Here is a 19,280-nt window from a genome sequence, read left to right on the forward strand (position 1 = left end):
CACCTTCTTAATCAACATATGTCTTCATTGTGTTTCTTTTGATTTCATAAGCTAAAGCATTTTTTTTTCACTTGTGTTTGTTTAGCATTAGCAAAGCATAGTGTGGGAGAACTGGATTTTGCTCTTCCTAGTATTTATAATCATCATAAGTACTTAATAATTATAGAGTTGCACTCATTTGCACTCGGCAAATCCTTTGAAGGCAATGTATTTGAACCAGTGACACTCGTTACAGGATGTGGCCTGAAATACTGGTCTGTCTTGTAAAGTTCTGGGAAAAGGAGACAACTCAAGCTCAGGTTTGAATTTCAGATGTGTATTGTAGCCTAGCAGTTCAAAATACTGTGTACTTATTTATAAGCTGGGTACGTGAGAAATGTTTTCTGAAAATGAAGTATATTGGATGTAGGAAAGTTAGAGGCAACATTTAAAATAAGAAATCATTGGAGTTTCACTCTTTTTCCATTTTCCTTCCCTTGGAAGGGATGTCTGTGTCTGCATTGGCAAGTTGAAGGATTCACATTTGTTTGAAAGGAACGTGATTCCTACTGATAAGACCTAAGATGGCAGAATGAAATGAGAGTCAAAATCTTCCAAGAACAACGTCAAGACTTCAGATTAAATGAGTCAGTGCCCTGGGATGGTAGACTGTAGGGGGCAGCAAACTGTTTGTCACCTGGTGTTAAAGGCTGGCCCTCTGCTGCAAAACTCCATGTTTCTTTCCTATCTGCCAGGTCATCATCTTGCTTCAACCAAGAGGGAGGTTGGGATACGTATGAGGTGCCCATCACCACAGTTGCTGCCCTGATCCTTTTTTACTCAGGTTATGTAGTGATGTGATAAAGAGAGACAGAGAGTGATAAGCTCATGTCTTGCTTTGACTGGTTTGCCTGGGTTGGCACTTGCAGTTTGGGTGGTGTGGTTCAAACATCTTATAGCTGTACTGAGTTACAAGTCCTGTCCACCGTCACAGAGCATGGTTTTTGGAGTAATCTAGCAAGTCCTCTGCATTGACATAGTATTGCAGCAAAAGGCAGGTGAGATGCATGGAGGCAGCTGGATAGCATGGCTGGTTTATCCAGGCTACAAATGAAGGCCTACTAGAGTTGGCAGAAAAGAATGATGTGACTTTCAGTGATCGTCTCTGGGAGATCTTTAGGACTTCTTTACATATCCAAGATAACTGTGTAAACTTAAGAGTTAAAAAGTAAATGTAGGCAAAGTTAGAAAGACAAACTAATTGGCAGTGATAGCTATACCACATATAGCTGAGTTATTTCAAGATTATTGATTGTTTCATTACCACAATGAGCAATTAACCAGTGAGTAAGAACACCACTGAATAATCTTCCCTTATGTCTTGTGCACACAACTGTGACAGTGATTCTGCTTTATATTGTACCTATAAATTTTGAACATAATTGCATCATTGGAAGAAGGATTTAGAGAAAAGTACTTCTTTATTAACATTCGTAGTTTATATACTTTATATAAACGAAAGCTGTGACATACAGCAAAGTAGCTGCATTGTTTGTAAACAATCTCAAACAAGGAATTTTCATCTATTTAATCTGTTTGTTGTTTTCTTTTTCCATAAGGTCTTGCTTCTGGAAGATTCAGACCATTATGACATATTCAGTCAATTGGATCGCAAGGAATTTCTCTTTTGTCTGTTTAAGCATCTTTGCATTGGAGGAACTCTTTGCCAGTTTGAAGATGTAGTTGGCCCATACTTAGAAACGACGAAAGCTTTATATAAAGACTTGGTGAGGTAAGGATTTTCCAGTCTATACATTTGTAGATTTATGTGCTGTGCGTAGATACTTGGTGTCAGTGTAAGCAGCAACATGCACTCGCGGCCCAGAAGGCCAACCATGCCCTCGGCTTCATAAAAAGAAGCATGGCTAGCAGGTCGAGTGAGGGGATTCTCCCCATTTGCTCCGATCTTGTGAGATGCCACCTTGAGAACTATGTCCAGTTCTGGAAACCTCAACATATGAAGGATATGGAACTGTTGGAATGGGTCCAGAGGAGGGCACAAAGATGATCAGAGAGCTGGAGCACCTCCCATATGAGGACAGGCTGAGAGAGTTGGGGTTGTTGAGCCTCAAGAAGAGAATGCTGGAGAGAGACCTTAGAGCAGCTTCCAGTACCTAAAAGGGGCCTCCAAAAAAGCTGGGGAGGAACCTTTGACAAGGGCATGTAGTGACAGGATGAAGGGGAATAGCTTTAAAATGGAGAAGGAAAGATTTGGATTAGACACGAGGAAGAAATTCTTCATGATGAGTGTGGTGAGACACTGGCACAGATAACCACAAGAAGCTGTAGCTGCCCCCTCTCTGGAGATAGGCCAGGTTGGATGGAGCCTTGAGGAGCCTGGTCTGGTGGGAGGTGTCTCTGTCCATGGCAGGAGGGTTGGAACTGGATGATCTTTAAGGTGCGTTCTAATCCAAACCATTCTATTATTCTAAGATTTTGAAAATTTATTGTGCATTATTGCTTTAAAAATGAGGCTGTTATTTAGTCAATCTGCAAGCTTATTTGTGTTCAGCTATCAAAATACAATGTAATAATGGTAGTATTTCAATGGCAAAATATATGCAGTTTTAATGGCACCTGTCCCACATAAAAACTTATTTTATGTTACCTATATGGACATTGATGTTTTATAATTCACTCCCACTTAAAGATTTTTGTTTCTGTAATCATCTACTGAAATTAGATCTGTTCCCACTGTCATTGATAAGATATCAACAATTAAGTCTTAGATGTATAGTCTTGGACTACTACTAGAATCATAGAATCATAGAATGGTTTGTGTTGGAAGGGACCTTAAAGTTCATCCAATGGGCACTAGATCAGGCTGCACAAGCCCCCATCCAACCTGGCCTTGAACACCTCCAGGGATGGGGCAGCCACAACTTCCCTGGGCAACCTGTGGCAGTGTCTCACCACTCTCATGGTGAAAAAATTCTTCCTTATGCCTAGTCTAAATCTGCTCCTCTCCAGATTATACCCATTGCCCCTAATCTTGTCACTAAAAGCCTTTGTAAACAGTCCCTCCCCACCTTTCTTGGAGGCCCCCTTCAGGTACTGGAAGGTTGCTGTAAGGTTTCCTTGGAGTCTTCTCTTCTCTAGGGTGAACAAGCCCAACTCTGACAGTTGGCAGCTTGCTTTGTATCTTCCAAGGGTCTTGTGACATAACTGATCTTCATCATTTATCTACCATGAATCTCTCAATTTCTGTGCCTATAAATGGCTGCTGGTTTCTCATGGCCAGCAGAGCTGGTGTCAACACTGACTAGCATTTGAAACAGAAAGTCACAATTTGACTAAATTTTTTGTCTTGCTCCTTTGATATTAAGTTCTCTGTCAATCCCATGAAAATAGCTTTTGATCTTGACATTTCAGACTTTCCCTCCTTCTTTACAATCACGATTGGTTCCTGCTTTGTCTCACTTCCCCGCCTTGTCCCCAGTTAATCCCAAATGACGTTGCTGTTTTGTCACCACCAGCTTTACAGAGAAAAAGCCAGTGACAGGATAAGCAATGCAGCTGGAAGAGGGACACTCATGCCACAGTCTTGATCTAATTTCTAATTTCTAGTCCACGCTGTACACTGTTATTACTTCATTTTTGCACAAATTACACCAGAAAATAAAACAATAAAAATTACTTTCTTATGGCCTCTTATTTTTGGTAAACAATTGTTAATGAGAGCAGTGGTCTCTTAAATTCTGTTTACCAAACAATTCACCTTCAAATTCCTGTTGAAAACCAACTATTCTTTGAATTCTTCTTTTCTAGACTGCTATCCTCCGTCTGGTTTCTTTTCATCTTGGATTGCAGTCACATTGGATAATTTCTACTCTTTGTAAAACGATATTAAAAACTTCTTGTGGTATTAAAGATTTCTGTAAACCGTATTCTTCTTAAGCTTTAATTTTTACGTCTCGAGGGCTCAGAAGACTTAGTGAAAAACAATTGATAGTACAATAATTATTAGCCACTAGAATCATAGAATCATAGAATCATAGAATCATAGAACAGTTTGAGTTGGAAGGGACCTTAAAGACCACCCAGTTCCAACCCCCCTGTCTCACTAGATGAGGCTGCCCACTAGCTGATGTGCATTGATAAATTAGCCCCCACAGATGAACTCATCTAATCATGATCTGCTTATAGAGGTGTAAACCACCACTGTTGATCCTGTAACATTTTTTCTTATAGAAGTGAGCCTCGGCATGCAGAGTTCATAGAATCATAGAATCATAGAATCATAGAATGGTTTGGGTTGGAAGGGACCTTAAAGATCATCCAGTTCCAAGCCCCCCTGCCATGGACAGGGACCCCTCCCGCTAGAAGAGGCTGCTCAAGGCCCCATCCAACCTGGCCGTCGACGCTTCCAGGGAGGCAGCAGTTCTGCAAAAGAGTCCTCAGTGTCAGGAATGGCAGACCCGTTATGAGATTTTTCCCACTTCTCTTAATTACAGCCCTTCTTTTGGCCTTGCTGAGTTCTAACTCTAAGGCACTAGCATTTAAAATAGTGTCAAAAGGTTTGAGATTTCTTTTTATTAAAGTATTTTCATGTATACTCCTTAATTATGAGAGAATGCAATAATCTTTTGAAAGTAAGCGCTCCAGATATTTTACAAGCACAGCTACGGACTTCCAAATGCAATTGTTAGAAGGCAGACATTTTCTCCTTTCTAAAAAAAAAAAAGTAATAATTACTTCCCAATGAATTAACAAACAACTTGTCTGTTCCTAATCCAGCCGTAATTAGTCAGTGACCAGTTGAATCCATCCAAAATTTTATCATTACATCATATTCTGTGTAACCTAAATAATTTCAAAATCCTTGTTGCAGTATTTTTGGTTTAGTTAAAGAATACATTTACATCACAAACACTTGTTAATTAAAATATAATCTATGAATCTTTGTTGCTAAATCTTGTCTTCTATACTTAACCCCTGATTTTTCTGACAGTGTCTCTCCTTGGTGACAGCTGCTGTTGCACCTTGTACTCATCATTCTCTTTTCCTTCCTTTTTTTGCCATTTCCATGCTCTTTACCCCACAATGAATGAATTTATGTGAAAGAATTGAGTTGTTCTTTTAATGTCTGGAAATAAAATATATTTTAATAAAATAATGCCTGTAAGGTTAGGATATAAATAGAACCCAAAGTGAGAGGATGAGGAACTTAGCTGTTCACAAAAACAGAATAGATACACATTAAAGTGATGAAGGAACTACCATATTAAATGAATAGTTTAAAAGTTAACAATTTGAAAGAGCAAAAGTAAGGTAATATCCTCTTCAAGAAGAAAAAGTATTTTTTTTCTAAAACCTTTTAGGAAATAGAGCAAATGAGCTTGTCGAGGTCAACCTCATGGTTTCATTCAAGTCAGCCAGGGAAGAATCTCATCTGACTTTGGCAGATACATTATTTTGCCTTAAAAATTAACCGAAGTACTAGAAATAAACACTCAGTCTCAAAAATGATTTACAAGAAGCTAACCACAAGGGGAAAATTTCTCAAGGCAGTGAGATAAATAGGAAGACTTATTCTCTGTCACCCTTTATTTTGATATCCTAGATATATATAACATGAAAACTAAGAAACCAGAAATTGAAAGCATTGTTTTCAGACACAAGACTATGAAGCCAGAGTAACTTAAATACAATAAGCTTTTGGGGCATTGATATACAGCAGAAAGTGCTAACCTTCTAGATCTTGTTTTGAAAGTTGTCACTCTTTGAAGCAGAGATGGTTAAACAGTTTCTGAACGGCTGCACTTCACAGTGGGTACGTTAGCATAAACTGACATCCCTTTCAGTTTATCTTAATATACTGGTCTGTATACTGCAGTGTTTCAGAAGCTGAGTCATGAACCAGTTGAGCTGTCCTGCTGGGAAGGCAGTAATCTCTAGGGGGGTGGTAAGGCAGACAACTGGGGCCAGTACCAGTTTCAGCAATGCAGTCTTAATCCTCTGTTGAGCATATCAACATTTCAGTTGCAACAAAATATGCTGAGAAAGCTTTGTTTCTGACTCATCACCAGAAAGATCAACTTCACAGCGTAGTCTTAATTCATAGACAACTATGCCAGTCTTCTACAGATGAAATCAGTTAATTGGAGAGTCAATTTATTTTATTGGTTGGAGAGATTGAATCAACAAAGATGATGTTGGCTGGGTTGGGTTTGCTTGTTCTTATAATAAGAAGCTTTACAAAAGCAGTGGTAATAGTGGACTGCTGTCACAGACAGCTCAGAGTTGATGCTGTGTACAACTGGGCTGTGTTTAAAATGCATCTTCTAGCAACTCGCCTATACTGGGACCACTCCCGGGAGCTGATTCTGTTTGTGACAGGCAGATTTTGAGCTTTGCATTTCTTGGAACTGTCTAAGTATGGAATTGATAAGGCTCAACCGTTCCACAGTGAGCTAATGTAAATAGGAATCTGTTAAATCAGATGAATAGGAGTTACATGATCTAATTTATGAAGATATTTAAGCATTGCTTAAAGCAGACCCAAGGAAAAATGACATATTTAAAAATACTTGGATTTAAAATATATTGAGATGCCTGGGTGCTTTGCAATAATATGTTAGTGTTGTTCATAACTGTGAGAGAAGAAAAGGCAGTCTTCACAACAAAAACAGTCTAGAAATATAAAAATTCAGAACTAATACGATCCTAAGTTGCGCAGCTGTCTGGATATACAACATTCCAAAGGAGGAAAAATGAACCTATGCTATAATTCTATGGTAATGAAAAATGAGCCAAAGACCATATTTGTTCACCAATAGTACTGCTGCTTCTCGTAGTCTGTATTGAGATGCATTTCACTTCACAGGTTTTTTTCTCAAAGAATATGTGAAAGTTTTTTACAAAGTATTCAGCTGAATACCATCAAAAAGCAGGCTTTATATTAGAGTCTTCTAGGGCTTGGTAATATCGGTTTAGTAGCTGAAAAAGTGAATCCAAATCAGATGACGAGATGCGTATAATAGTTTTCAGTAAAATGTCATAATGGCCAATGTCCTTTCCATGATCACTGTGACATTAGCTGAATTTTAACTATTGATCTGAACTTTATCAAATTCGTGTGAGAACACAGTCCATATGTTAAGAATGTATTTATAAAAATAAGGATGCAAATAATTGGTGCTTACTGTATGTATTAAGTATGTGTTATTCCCCTGTATTTCAGTGTTCAAAAGAATCCTGAAACAAAAGAAATACATATTATTTCTACTGTCTTCAGAGTGTCTGCATATGTAAGTATGAATAATTTTATAGTACGGGATTTTACTGGAAGTAATATGCATAACATAGAATCATAGAATAGTTTGGGTTGGAAGAGACCTTAAAGATCATCCAGTTCCAACCCCCCTGCCATGGGCAGGGACACCTCCCACCAGACCAGGCTGCTGAAGTCTCCGTCCAACCTGGCCTTGAATACCTCCAGGGAGGGGGCAACCACAGCTTCTCTGGGCAACCTGTGCGAGTGTCTCACCACCCCCAGCATGAAGAATTTCATCCTAATGGCTAATCTAAATCTTCGCCCTTCCAATTTAAAGCCATTCCTCTCACTCCATGGTCTTGTAAAATGTCCCTCCTCAGCTTTCCTGTAGGCCGCTTTCAGGTACTGGAGGCTGCTCTAAGGTCTCCCTGGAGCCTTCTTTTCATCAGGCTGAACAACCCCAACTGTCTCAGCTTTTTCATAACTATGAAAAGAAATTAATTGGCATTCACTCAAAGAAAGCGTAATATTCCATTTTAAAGGGTTATTTTTGCATAGCCATCATTTTTTATTCTTTAACTCTTTTCCCTGATCTCACCCTGATTTCTCATCCTCTTTACTTACTCTTCATCAATAACAAAAGTTTTGTTTCATACCTCACAAAAAATACATTTACTGGATTATACTTGAAGTCATAATAGTCATCCAGAAACTAAGTTTATGGAGAAAACATATCTTTAGGTCTGAGTGATCCTGGTGTGCTTAGTTATAATTGAGATAGCAGTAGGGACTAAGAATCCACTCTCAACTTTGTTTTCTTCTGTTTTTAGAAACATTGCTAGAGCTATTTGAGTAGCTTGTATTGCATCTCTTTCTGTAAAGACTGCAGGGAAGTTTAGTATCCAAAAATGCTGGGGTGGTGAGATGACTGCTAAACTCTTTTTCCCTCCCCTGTCAATCATCATTCCCGTCTGTTTCTCTTACAAAATCATACATTCGTTTATCAAGATAAATATGAGAACTGGCTGCTTGTTTACTAGATTCAGCGTATCTGTCATTTAATTGTTACAGTAGGATGAACTACTCCACATTCTTCATGAGTAACCAGAATATGTGATAATTAAATGTCAGATAATGTACCCACGTTCAAAAGAAATAGCTGATGTCATTTCAGGTGGTGCATAAACTTCCCTGTATGTTGCATATAGCCCAGTTGTTCATCTGTGGGTCATCACCTTTTAGGTGCTAGGTGTGATTCATAAAAGGCTTCTGAAAGGTTTTTGAACCTTTGATACACTTTATGGGTGTATCAAAATTTACCTTTCTAGTAGGCTGCAGATGAGGTATTTGGATACTAAGTGGTATTTTATTGCTACTAAAATACAACCAAAAAAGCAACCCCCTGATAACTTCATGTTCTTCTGTTATTGCTGTTTCCTCCCCATCTCTGAATCAAATGTATTGATGTGAACTGTGCAGATTTCTGTTTAGGCAGATTCGTGATATTTAGGACCTTCTCTAATTGTCTTTGCCATACATTAAATATCATTAGAGGGAAGGGAAGGGAAGGGAAGGGAAGGGAAGGGAAGGGAAGGGAAGGGAAGGGAAGGGAAGGGAAGGGAAGGGAAGGGAAGGGAAGGGAAGGGAAGGGAAGGGAAGGGAAGGGAAGGGAAGGGAAGGGAAGGGAAGGGAAGGGAAGGGAAGGGAAGGGAAGGGAAGGGAAGGGAAGGGAAGGGAAGGGAAGGGAAGGGAAGGGAAGGGAAGGGAAGGGAAGGGAAGGGAAGGGAAGGGAAGGGAAGGGAAGGGAAGGGAAGGGAAGGGAAGGGAAGGGAAGGGAAGGGAAGGGAAGGGAAGGGAGACTTCAGCAACACTTTGAAAAAAAAGAAGTAAATGGACTAAAGCAAATCCAGTGTAAATACAGAGTGTTATACCCTCCCTGGAGCCTTGGGGTTTACTGTATGTTCTGAAAATTTGTGAGGCGAAGGAGATCGTAAATTCTGGTTTGCATTAAAGACCATCCTGAAGAATTTTCTCTCAGAATAGAGGAAGGCTTAAATGGGTTTGTCTGGATGGTTTGATGGCTCTAAACGCTTTAAACTCTACTTGAAAATTACAGGAAGGGCACCTACTGAAGCACAAATGTCTTGTGCTTGCACTGAAAAGTTTCTCTCAAGCAGATAACGACATTTCTACAGTACATTAGTTTCTGTGTTCATTTGGTAAACAATTGTAGACTGTGTTATTATTATCTTAATGTCCAGCTGACAATTTTTAAGCCATATTTTCTTGCTTTGTATCTAAAAGAAAGGACATAACCTCTCAGCCTGATATAAATATTCTGGTAAAAGTGACTTGAAGAGCTGAGAAGTTAGGACATGTGTTTTTGTGAGCTGGATTAATAAGTGGACAAATAGATACACTTTTATATCTGCACAAGTACAAACCAGAAATTAAGAACTTGATGTAACACCATCCTGACACCATCCCTTCCTTTTTATTTGGTGTTTAAGCTGTTGTAAGAAGCCCTTGTTTTGGAAAAAATATCTAAAACCTCACACTATTAGAAATGTAACTATTTCCAGGTATTAAAGCATAGTTAAAAATGCCTGTAAATCTGTTTAGCATCAAAATTCGCTACACCTAGGCATCACAAGAAAAATAACTTATATCTTGCAACCAAATACTCTGTTGAACTCTGAACACCCCTGAGAACTTTGGGGCTTGCATGTATTGAAACTTTGTATTTGTATTTGGATGTTATCTGGTATTTTAGAACTTTCTGTACCTGAACCCGAGCTAAGGCAGTGCTAGAAATCAGTGTAATACATTAGTTTATTCATTTTTAGAAGTTGTTGATTAAATGATGCAGTTTTGAGAGATGTTCAGCAGTATCTTTATTTCTCTATTATGCTCCACATTATCCTATGCATATGCACTCTTGAACCATCAGCTGATGAACTTTGTTCTTACAAAGGGAAAATTAAATCATCCTACTCTAATATCAGTAAATCAATCATGCCGTGTCTGAACTGAAGTCCATGCTGCAGATGGAATTGGTATGATTCTTAATTCATGTATGTGCACCCTATTGCTCTAAAAACTAGAGTAAATCTCTGTAAATTCCAGAGCCTTTATACTCTAATATTTTAGGGTTTTAATGACCTCTTACGCCGACTAAAAGAAGCTTAAGAATCCTTTCCATTTAATTTATTAATATTTATTTTCATTTTCCCAATACCAGGTCTGGTATATTCTGGAGTTTCTTGAAATGTCTCATCACCAGAACTTCACCCATTTTTGTTCTTGAGTTCTTGAACAAATTGTTAAGTGTGCTAGCACTGCCTTTGGCCAGTCAAAATCTCAACTGACATGGTTGATCCCTTAGAGACTGAAGGAGTGGGATCGTCAGTAGCAATGGGAAAAAAGTTTAACTAGAAATCACATCTTGATGTTGGTCTTCTGGTTTTTGGTTTCATGCGTGAGCCTAGGTTATTTTTGGATCAGACTCCACAGGCATTGTGATATTGAGTACTGCAAAATCTTAAAGCTTGCTCTCCTTACTGCAATTAAGAATCCAGTGTTTATTACACATGTATCCCTAAAAAAAAAACACCTGAACAGAGCTAGGCGTCTTAAAAGTGGAGCTACAGAACTTGTCTGCTGCGTTGCTTAAAAATAGAATGCTATTTTTAGCCTTTGGAAAATGCTATGAATAAACATTATCAAATCTCTACCTGTCTAAAGCAATACTTTTATGGTGGTGCTTGTCTTAATTTAAGATTGATGGTCTTGAATAATCCCTCAAAGGAAGACACAAGAACATATAGTAGGGGCCTTATCCTCTTTCAAATAACAAGAAAAAATGGAGTGCCAGTAACAGCTACTGGATAAAATTCACAAATGACCCTTGGAGTAGAAATTGGAACCCAGATCTTTTCCTTCTAGGCTAACTGCTTTCAACCACTGAAAGAGGTTACAGTTTTCATGTTTCCTTGGTCCAAAGGAAAAAAAAAATGATTATTTTATACAAAGGTAGACAGCTTCAAAAAAAAAATCCTGTGAGACATGCACCTCTAATCTGGAATAGTTTGGAGTCTTGGAGTTTAAAATTTTTCCTGGAGAAAATGAGCGATGCATGTACTCTAGCAATTTTCCTCAGGCAAGAAAGTGGAACAGAACCTACATCTCTTCAGCTGATGTATAAAGGTGATGGGGAGCAGGAGGAAACTGTTGTGCGTTGTAAAAGAAAGAAGGTGTCAGCTATGCATTTGTCAATCTTTTTAGATGTTTAAATTACCAGACTGAACACATAAAAAAGCCAACCCTCCAAAAATCCCCCCATCTGGTTTCTGGATCCCTACTGGATTTGAAGCACATGTCAAGCTATGCTGCCCTGTCAATGCTGACGCTTTTATTGACATGGGCAGACGCAGGATGTTAAATTGAAGAGCCCACTTCTTGTGGTGGTTGTCAGATGAATGTGCTTTATCAGAATTAGGATTTTGGAGCCAGATGCCTAGATTGCCTTCAAACTCTTCCTGAGGATTGGCACACAGATTGTTTTCAGTAACAGTTCAAAGTTGTTAGTTAGAGCCGTAATAAGGGTTTTCCTTAAAAGCGAGTATTTGAAACTGAACAGATGCATTAGCAAATGGTAAGAGAAAAAGAATTACTGATGGAACAGCTTTATGTATAGAGTCGCTCCGTGTTTTTCTGTTTCAAAGGAAGTATGAATGGACCCCTGCATATTTCATCATCTGTATGCTAGGCTGTAATTGTGTAAACACATGCTTACGTGTTTAACTTTACATTTTATATTAGTAGGACATTTACCTCGAGGTTATTTGAACTATTCAGATAGAACTACTATGCAGTTTGTAGCATCAGGATCCTCATGGGGACAAAATGCTGCTTAAATAAACTGTGGTGTGTTTGTTCTACTTTGCCATGAAATAAATTCTTACAGTTGGAATAAATGAGGAGGAACTGCTTTAAATTGGAAGGGGGGAGATTTAAATCAGATGTTAGAAGAAATTCTTCACACTGAGGATGATGAGGCACTGACACAGGTTGCCCAGGGAAGTTGTGGCTGCCCCATCCCTGGAGGTGTTCAAGGCCAGGTTGGACAGGACCTTGAACAGCCTGGGCTGGTGGGAGGTATCCCTGCCCATGGCAGGGGGGTTGAAGCTGGATGATCTTTAATATCCCTTCCAACTCAAACTGTTCTATGATTCTATGATTTAGCTTTTATTAATTCTCTCATTGGTATCCATGTTGTCACTAATACTGTGGTTTTTTACTTCCTCTCAGGATAACAATGGCCTCTGTTACCCTTCAAGCAAAAGCCACGATCAGACTTTTGCCTACTTGGTTGTGGATCCCTGCAAGCGCCACGTGCACACTCTGTACCACTGCTTTGGTGGAAGCTTGTTTACTGACCAGTTATAAACCTGGCTGTTCTCCAGTTTTACAGCAGAGTTGGCCTTCTCTCTCCATGAATTCGTGTTTTTCCAAATTCCTACTTTTCTTAGGATGTGCTCCTCGATTACATGGACTGAATAGCTACAAGTCTACATCGATGTCACTGCTTGGTTACAGTTTCGTGTCCCTTCCCTGTTCACCTTGATTTCACTGCTTGGTTACATTTTTGTCATTTCTCTGCTCCCATTGATGTGACTATGTGGTTACAGTTCTGTGTCCCTTTTCTGTCCACGTCAATGTGACTATGGTTACAGTTCTGTGTCCCTTTTCTGCCCACATGGTTGTGACTGTGGTTACAGTTTTCTGTCCCTTCTCTGTTCATATCAATTTTATGTCCCTTCTCTGTTCACTTCAATGTGACTGTGTGGTTACAGTTTTGTGTCCCTTCTCTGTTTGCGTCGGTGTGACTGCGTGGTTACAGTTCTGTGTCCCTTGTCTGGTCACATCGATGTGACTGAGTGGTTACAGTTTTGTGTCCCTTCTCCATTCACATCGATGTTATTGCGTGGTTACAGTTTTGTGTCCCTTCTCTGTTCACATGAATGTCACTGCTTGGTAATGTTTTCATGTCCCTTCTCTGTTCACCTTGATTTGACTGCTTGGTTACATTTTCATATCATTTCTCTGTTCACATCCATGTGACTGTGTGGTTACAGTTTCGTGTCCCTTCTCTGTCCACGTCAATGTGACCGACTGGTTACAATTTTGTGTCCCTTCTCTGTTCACATCAGTTTTGTGTCCCTTCTGTGTTGACATCAATATTACTGCTTGGTTACAGTTTCACGTCCCTTGTCATTCGCCTTGATTTGACTGCTTGGTTACATTTTTCTGTCCCTTTTCTCTGTTCACGGCGATGTGACTGCGTGGTTACAGTTTTGTGTCCCTTTTCCATTGACATCAACGTGACTGTGTGGTTACAGTTTTGTGTCCCTTTTCCATTGACATTGACGTGGCTGTGTGGTTACAGTTTTGAGTCTCTTCTTTGTCCGCATTAGTGTGACTTCGTAGTGACAGTTTTGTGTCCCTTTCTCTGTTACATCGATGTGACCAAGTGGTTACAATTTTGTGTCCCTTCTCTATTCACTCCGTTCATGTCAATGTGACTGTGTGGCTATAGTTTTGAGTCCCTTCTCTGTCCACATCGATGTGACTGCATGATTACAGTTCTGTGTCCCTTCTCCATTCATGTCAATGTGACTGAGTGGTTACAGTTTTGTGTCCCTTCTCCGTTCAGTTTGATTTCACTGCTTGCTTACATTTTTGTGTCCCTTTTCTGGTCACATCAATGCGACTGCGTCGCTACAGTTTTATGTCCCTTCGCTGTTCACCTTGATTTGACTGCTTGGTTACATTTTCATGTCATTTCTCTGTCCATATTGATGTCACTGCACGGTTACAGTTCTTTGACAGTTCTTTTCTTTTCACGTCCATATGACTCCGTGGCTGGTTTTGTGTCCTTTCTCTGTTCACACCAATGTCACTCCTTGCTCACGGTTTCGTGTCCTTCCTCTGTATTTCAAACCCATATTTCTCCATGCTGCTTTCCTGGCAGTTTCGCCTCCCCCTTCCCTCTCCGGTTTTATCCAATAAAAGCTCATTTCTCTACTTCTCATCCCTTTTTCAGCCACTTTTTCACACCCACGACGCGTGAATGCAAGGGAAAGGCTCTCTACTCGAATGAAATCCCTGCGGATTGGGGAGAACACGCCTCATTCCCAACCTCCACCGCTGCCCCCTCCCGCCTGGAAGTTGGGAGAGAAGTTCGGGATTTGGGGGGGTGGAGTGGGGGGGTGGTAAATCCTGTGGTTGGCGGCACTGCTTTCCGTCACGAAGTAAGGCGGGCGGGCGGGAGTTCGGAAAGGCGCGGGCGCGAGGCGAAGAGAGGCGGAGGTGCGGGCGAGCGAGGCGAGGCGTGAGGGGACTGCGGGCTGAGGGTGTTGGGAAGGGGAAAGGTCTGGCAGAACCCCCGCCCCGCTCTGGGCGGCCATCGAGCGGGAGGCGGTGCGGGCGGGCGCGCGCAGGAGGGCGCGCTCGGCCGGATCCGGTGCGGGCGGGCTCAGGAGGGGCGGAGCCGGCGGCGGCCCCAGAGTGATTCGGGCGGGCGTAACTGCGAACTTTTGTTTGCAAAGTGTTGTGCGAGTTTGGTTTCCGCCGCCGGGACAGAGGCGCCGGCCGGGCTGGGCCGAGCTCAGAGAAACGCCGCACAGCTCCGGAGTTGTTTTTTTCCCCCTTCAATTGCTGCGCTTTCAAGACCGGTGATTTTTGCAGAGCGGGGTATGCGGGGTTGCGAATCCGCGCTCTGAGCCCCGCGAGGAAAAAGAGCCCGGGGCGTCCCGGCGGAGCCATGGATCCCGGGCAGCCCCAGCAGCCGCAGGCAGCGCAGCCCCCGGCCCCGCAGCAGCCTCCGGGGGCTCCGCCGGGGCCAGCGCAGACGCCGGGCTCGGGCCCCCCCCCCGGCCGGGCACCAGGTCGTGCATGTGCGGGGCGACTCGGAAACAGACCTGGAAGCCCTTTTCAACGCCGTCATGAACCCGAAAGGCGCCAACGTGCCCCACACGCTGCCCATGCGGCTTCGCAAACTGCCCGACTCCTTCTTCAAGCCGCCCGAGCCCAAAGCGCACTCCCGCCAGGTGAGGGGGAAGGGAGCGCCTTCCCTGACCGTCCCACCACTCTCCTTCCCCTCCTCCCCTTCCCTGCTCTCTCCTCTCTCCCCTCCCTTCCATACCTTCCCATCCTCCCTTTCACACTTTTCCACCCCCTTCCATACCCTCCCTCCCATCCTCTCTTCCATACATACCCTTCCTCCCTCCTCCGTCCCTCCCCTCCCTCCCTCTCCCCCTTCCCATCCCCTTCCATTACCTTCCTCCCCTCCCTCCCCTTTCCTCCCTCCCTCTCCTTCCCTCCCCCTCCCTCTCCTTCCCTCCCCCTCCCTCTCCTTCCCTCCCCCTCCCTCTCCTTCACTCCCCCCCTCCTTCCCTCTCCCTCCCTCCCCCCTCCTTCCCTCTCCCTCCCTACCCCCCTCCTTCCCTCTCCCTCCCTCCCCCCCTCCTTCCCTCTCCCTCCCTCCCCTTCCCTCTCCCCCTCCCCGTCCCTGTCCCCCCCCCCCTCCTCCTTCCCACTCCTCCTTCCCTTCTCCCCCTTCCTCTCTCCCCTCTCTCCCTCCCCCCCAAGCCGAGCTCCTCCCGGGGGAGGCGCTTTGGGGCTGGGGCGCGGGGCGGGGGACACCCGGCTGGGGCTGTGGGGTGGTCGCTGCCTCCTTCTTCCCCTGGATTAGAATAACAGCCCCTTTTTTGAAGCAGTAACGCACAGTAATTCTGCATAAATCATAGAATGGTTTGGGTTGGAAGCAGAGCTAAGGGATATAATAGATAGAATCATGGAATGGTTTGAGTTGGAAGGGACGTAAAGATCAAGCTCGTTGCTTATTGATTTCATCCCATGCACTTTTCTCCGAAGTCACCCTGTGTTGTGGTAGTGGTATCCTGCTGGAAAACCACCCTCAAGTTTCCTTATGAAATGAAAGTTTACTTTTTCTGCACTGAAAGCTCGTCTAAACTCCTCAGACGCAGCATCGCTCTCTCTAAAGGCCTCAGCACTCACTGTATTTTGTATTTGATAACCCCCAAATGGAAACTGTATAAAATCCCATTTGATAAAAAGGACAGCTGATGAATGTAGAAACGGAATGGTTTGAGTTGGAAGGGACGTTAAAGATCATCCACTTCCAACCCCCCTGCCATGGGCAGGGACACCTCCCACCAGACCAGGCTGCCCAAGGCCCCATCCAACCTGGCCTCGAACACCTCCAGGGATGGGGCAGCCACGACTTCCCTGGGCAACTTGTGCCACTGCCTCACTACCCTCAGTGTCAAGAGTTTTTTCCTAATGGCTAATCTAAATCTTCCCCAATCCAATTTAAAGCCATTTCCCCTCATCCTTCACTCCATGCTCTTGCAAAACGCCCCTCCCCAGCTTCCTTGTAGCCCCCTTCAGGTACTGGGAGGCTACTCTAAGGTCTCCTTGGAGCCTTCTCTTCTTGAGGCTGAAGGAGAGGGGAGTAGTATCCTGTGTGCCCCTGAGCACCCAAACTTCTGGGCTCTTGCTTTGCTTTGGAGGTTGGGGTGGATCTTGCAGCGAGGTCTCAGTCCTCTTGTCTGCCTGTTGAGGATGTTGTGTGTGTGTAATCGTGGAATGGTTTGGGTTAGAAGGGACCTTAAAGATCATTCAGTTATAGAATTACTGTCACTGCTGTTACCTGCAACGTAAAATTATATCGTTGCCGTTTCCGATGGATTCTACATCAGTCTGTCCCAGGCAGCTTCAGACAGGTTTTGATTTATTTGTCTTGTCTGCAGTAAGGAGTGCTCTTCTGTTGCTTGTTGCAAACAAATTCGTTGTGATTATTAAACGTAGTCATTCCAAGATGTTATGCCAGTAAGAAGGCATAACATTTATTCTTGTCTGCCTTGAATTCAAATTCTGTTCCTTTTGGTTTTTCAGTTAATCTCTACCCACATCCTAGCAGCTGTGATAACGCTTGACAAAACTATTTAATCTAAAAACTATTTCATCAATGAAACTATTTAATCTAAAGTTCAGAGTTGTAGTCCACAAGAAAATGAGCATTGAAAGTCTACAATGTTATAGAATTATAGAATGGGTTGGAAGGACCTTAAAGCCCATCCAGTTCCATCCCCCCTGCCCTGGACAGGGGCGCTCAACAAAACTGTTTAATCTAAAATTCAGAGTTGATTGAATGCAGTCCTCAAGAAAATGAGCATTAAAAGTCTATAATGTTTTAGAATCATAGAATGGGTTGGAAGGGATCTTAAGCCCATCCAGTTCCAACACCTCCCACCAGAGCAGGCTGCTCAAGGGAAGCCTCCCTCCCATCCAACAATATGGATGTGGCTTTTCCACCATTTCATCACTGCGGTGGGTTGAGGAGGATTAACCACCTCCTCCCCCTCCCTCCACCACACACACACACACACACACACATCTCAGAAGTGAATTCTCGACTCGAGTTTACCGCCCCCCCCCCCCCCACCTCCCCCCGGCAGTGAAATGGGACATCCCGGGGCTCACACAGGGCACAGGGCTGGCGAGACCATTCCTTGGGGCTGGGGGGGGGGGATGCGGGTGGGGGGCTGAGCTTTTGGTCTCTGAGCAGAGTGTCTTGTGTGCCAAGCCCCAAGTATTGGTGTGACTACGACTGAAAGTTAATGTTTAGGCTGCTGTTCCCAACTTTTGGAAGGAGGCTGTGCCTACTCGTGTGTTTTATTAAGTAATGAACTTTGTTGCGAAGCTATAAAATAGGTTTTATTATTGGCTATTGTCACTGTATCTGCGTAGTCAGTAGGAGTGAAACTTGCTCTGCGCTGGTGCCTGGTACTCTTGTTGTTAAGGGTCTGTCAACATTTCCATTATTAAACGTCTCTTTTGAAGGATTTATAACTTGGCTTCAGAAGTTCACTACAGGCTGAACCTTGGCACACACTCCTTCAGCCTAGGAGTTAATTCATTTTCCAAATACTCCAAAAAATCAGCCTGGCCTTCATATTGCAAGACTGAAAAGAAAATAGAAAGGGGTGGGGCTGAGTTGCTTCTGTAGTTTTGTTTGCTTCTGACTCGCAGACCTTCAACAACGTACTGAAATCCAGTGAGGAATAAGGTTATTGTGTGTTTCTGAGTTCGAATTTTATCACAGTTCCGTTGTGCACAAATGCGAGCTGGTATGCCTTCAGCGAACACTTGGTACTGTGTCTTGTTCAATACAGTAACTGTTGTGAAATGAACTTTACGTGTGTGACATTCATACAACTTGTACTTTTAAACTTAGCCTTATCTTGTTTGTGTGTGTTACTCTTCATCTGTAATGCATATTTAGTTGGATCACTGTTACTTGTGCCAGTCAATGGTTCATAAAACATAAACTTGAAATCCAGCTAAAGCCAGAGAATCGTTCACCTCATTGTGGACTGCCTTTTAAAATAAAACTGTTTCATTTTCTTTTTTCTTTAGTTACGCCACAAAAAATATTCTGATTAACAGAAAAGGTCTTTAAGTTTCTGTAATTCTCCCTGTTTCTCAAGAATGAAAATGCTTCAAATTCAGTTGATTTACAGCTTGAGTATTTTGTTTAAATCTAAATTTTAGATAATTTATTTCTAATTCAGTAGATGAAGCTGCATGTACTTTCATACAGCTGTAGTAAAACAGAATTGTCGGTCTCCATGGAATAATATTAATGGGGCCTCATGTGTGGTGCAATGCCTCGTGTAGAGAGGTGTGGCAGGGGCTGATATGTGCATCTTATTACAGGTGTCCATGTTCTGGTATAGCTACAAAGTCAATTAATCCACAAATATATAAACCAGAAGTCAGTATTGCTTCAATCCAGTTTTCAGAGCTGCTTTTTCTGTTTCACGGTGGACACATATTTACTACTGCCAAAGAAGTTCCGTGTACTTGTGACTCTGATGAATGGTTTTGTGAGTCATTTTTGATTGACTGGTTCAACAGTTTGTCGGAGCTTTGCTTT

At 42.5% G+C, this 19,280-nt stretch overlaps 2 protein-coding genes across 2 annotated transcripts in view; both read left to right on the top strand.

The window, feature by feature from the left end:
- Positions 1-14,299, top strand: part of CFAP300 (cilia and flagella associated protein 300) — a 28,857-nt gene extending 14,558 nt beyond the window's left edge. The window contains exons 5-7 of the mRNA XM_054057029.1: positions 1,599-1,771; positions 7,223-7,289; positions 12,566-14,299. Coding sequence (XP_053913004.1) covers positions 1,599-1,771; positions 7,223-7,289; positions 12,566-12,703 — 378 coding nt within the window. The 3' untranslated portion in view covers positions 12,704-14,299. The remainder of the gene's footprint in view (positions 1-1,598; positions 1,772-7,222; positions 7,290-12,565) is intronic.
- Positions 14,300-14,808: 509 nt separating this feature from the next.
- The window catches only part of YAP1 (Yes1 associated transcriptional regulator), a 96,238-nt gene continuing 91,766 nt past the window's right edge, over positions 14,809-19,280 (top strand). Inside the window, 2 exon segments of the mRNA XM_054081458.1 lie at positions 14,809-15,184; positions 15,186-15,366. Of these exon segments, the coding sequence (XP_053937433.1) occupies positions 15,081-15,184; positions 15,186-15,366 (285 nt within the window). The 5' untranslated portion in view covers positions 14,809-15,080.

The sequence above is a fragment of the Cuculus canorus genome, chromosome 1 (genome assembly GCF_017976375.1).
Source record: "Cuculus canorus isolate bCucCan1 chromosome 1, bCucCan1.pri, whole genome shotgun sequence".
In the NCBI taxonomy this organism is placed as follows: Eukaryota; Metazoa; Chordata; class Aves; order Cuculiformes; family Cuculidae; genus Cuculus; species Cuculus canorus.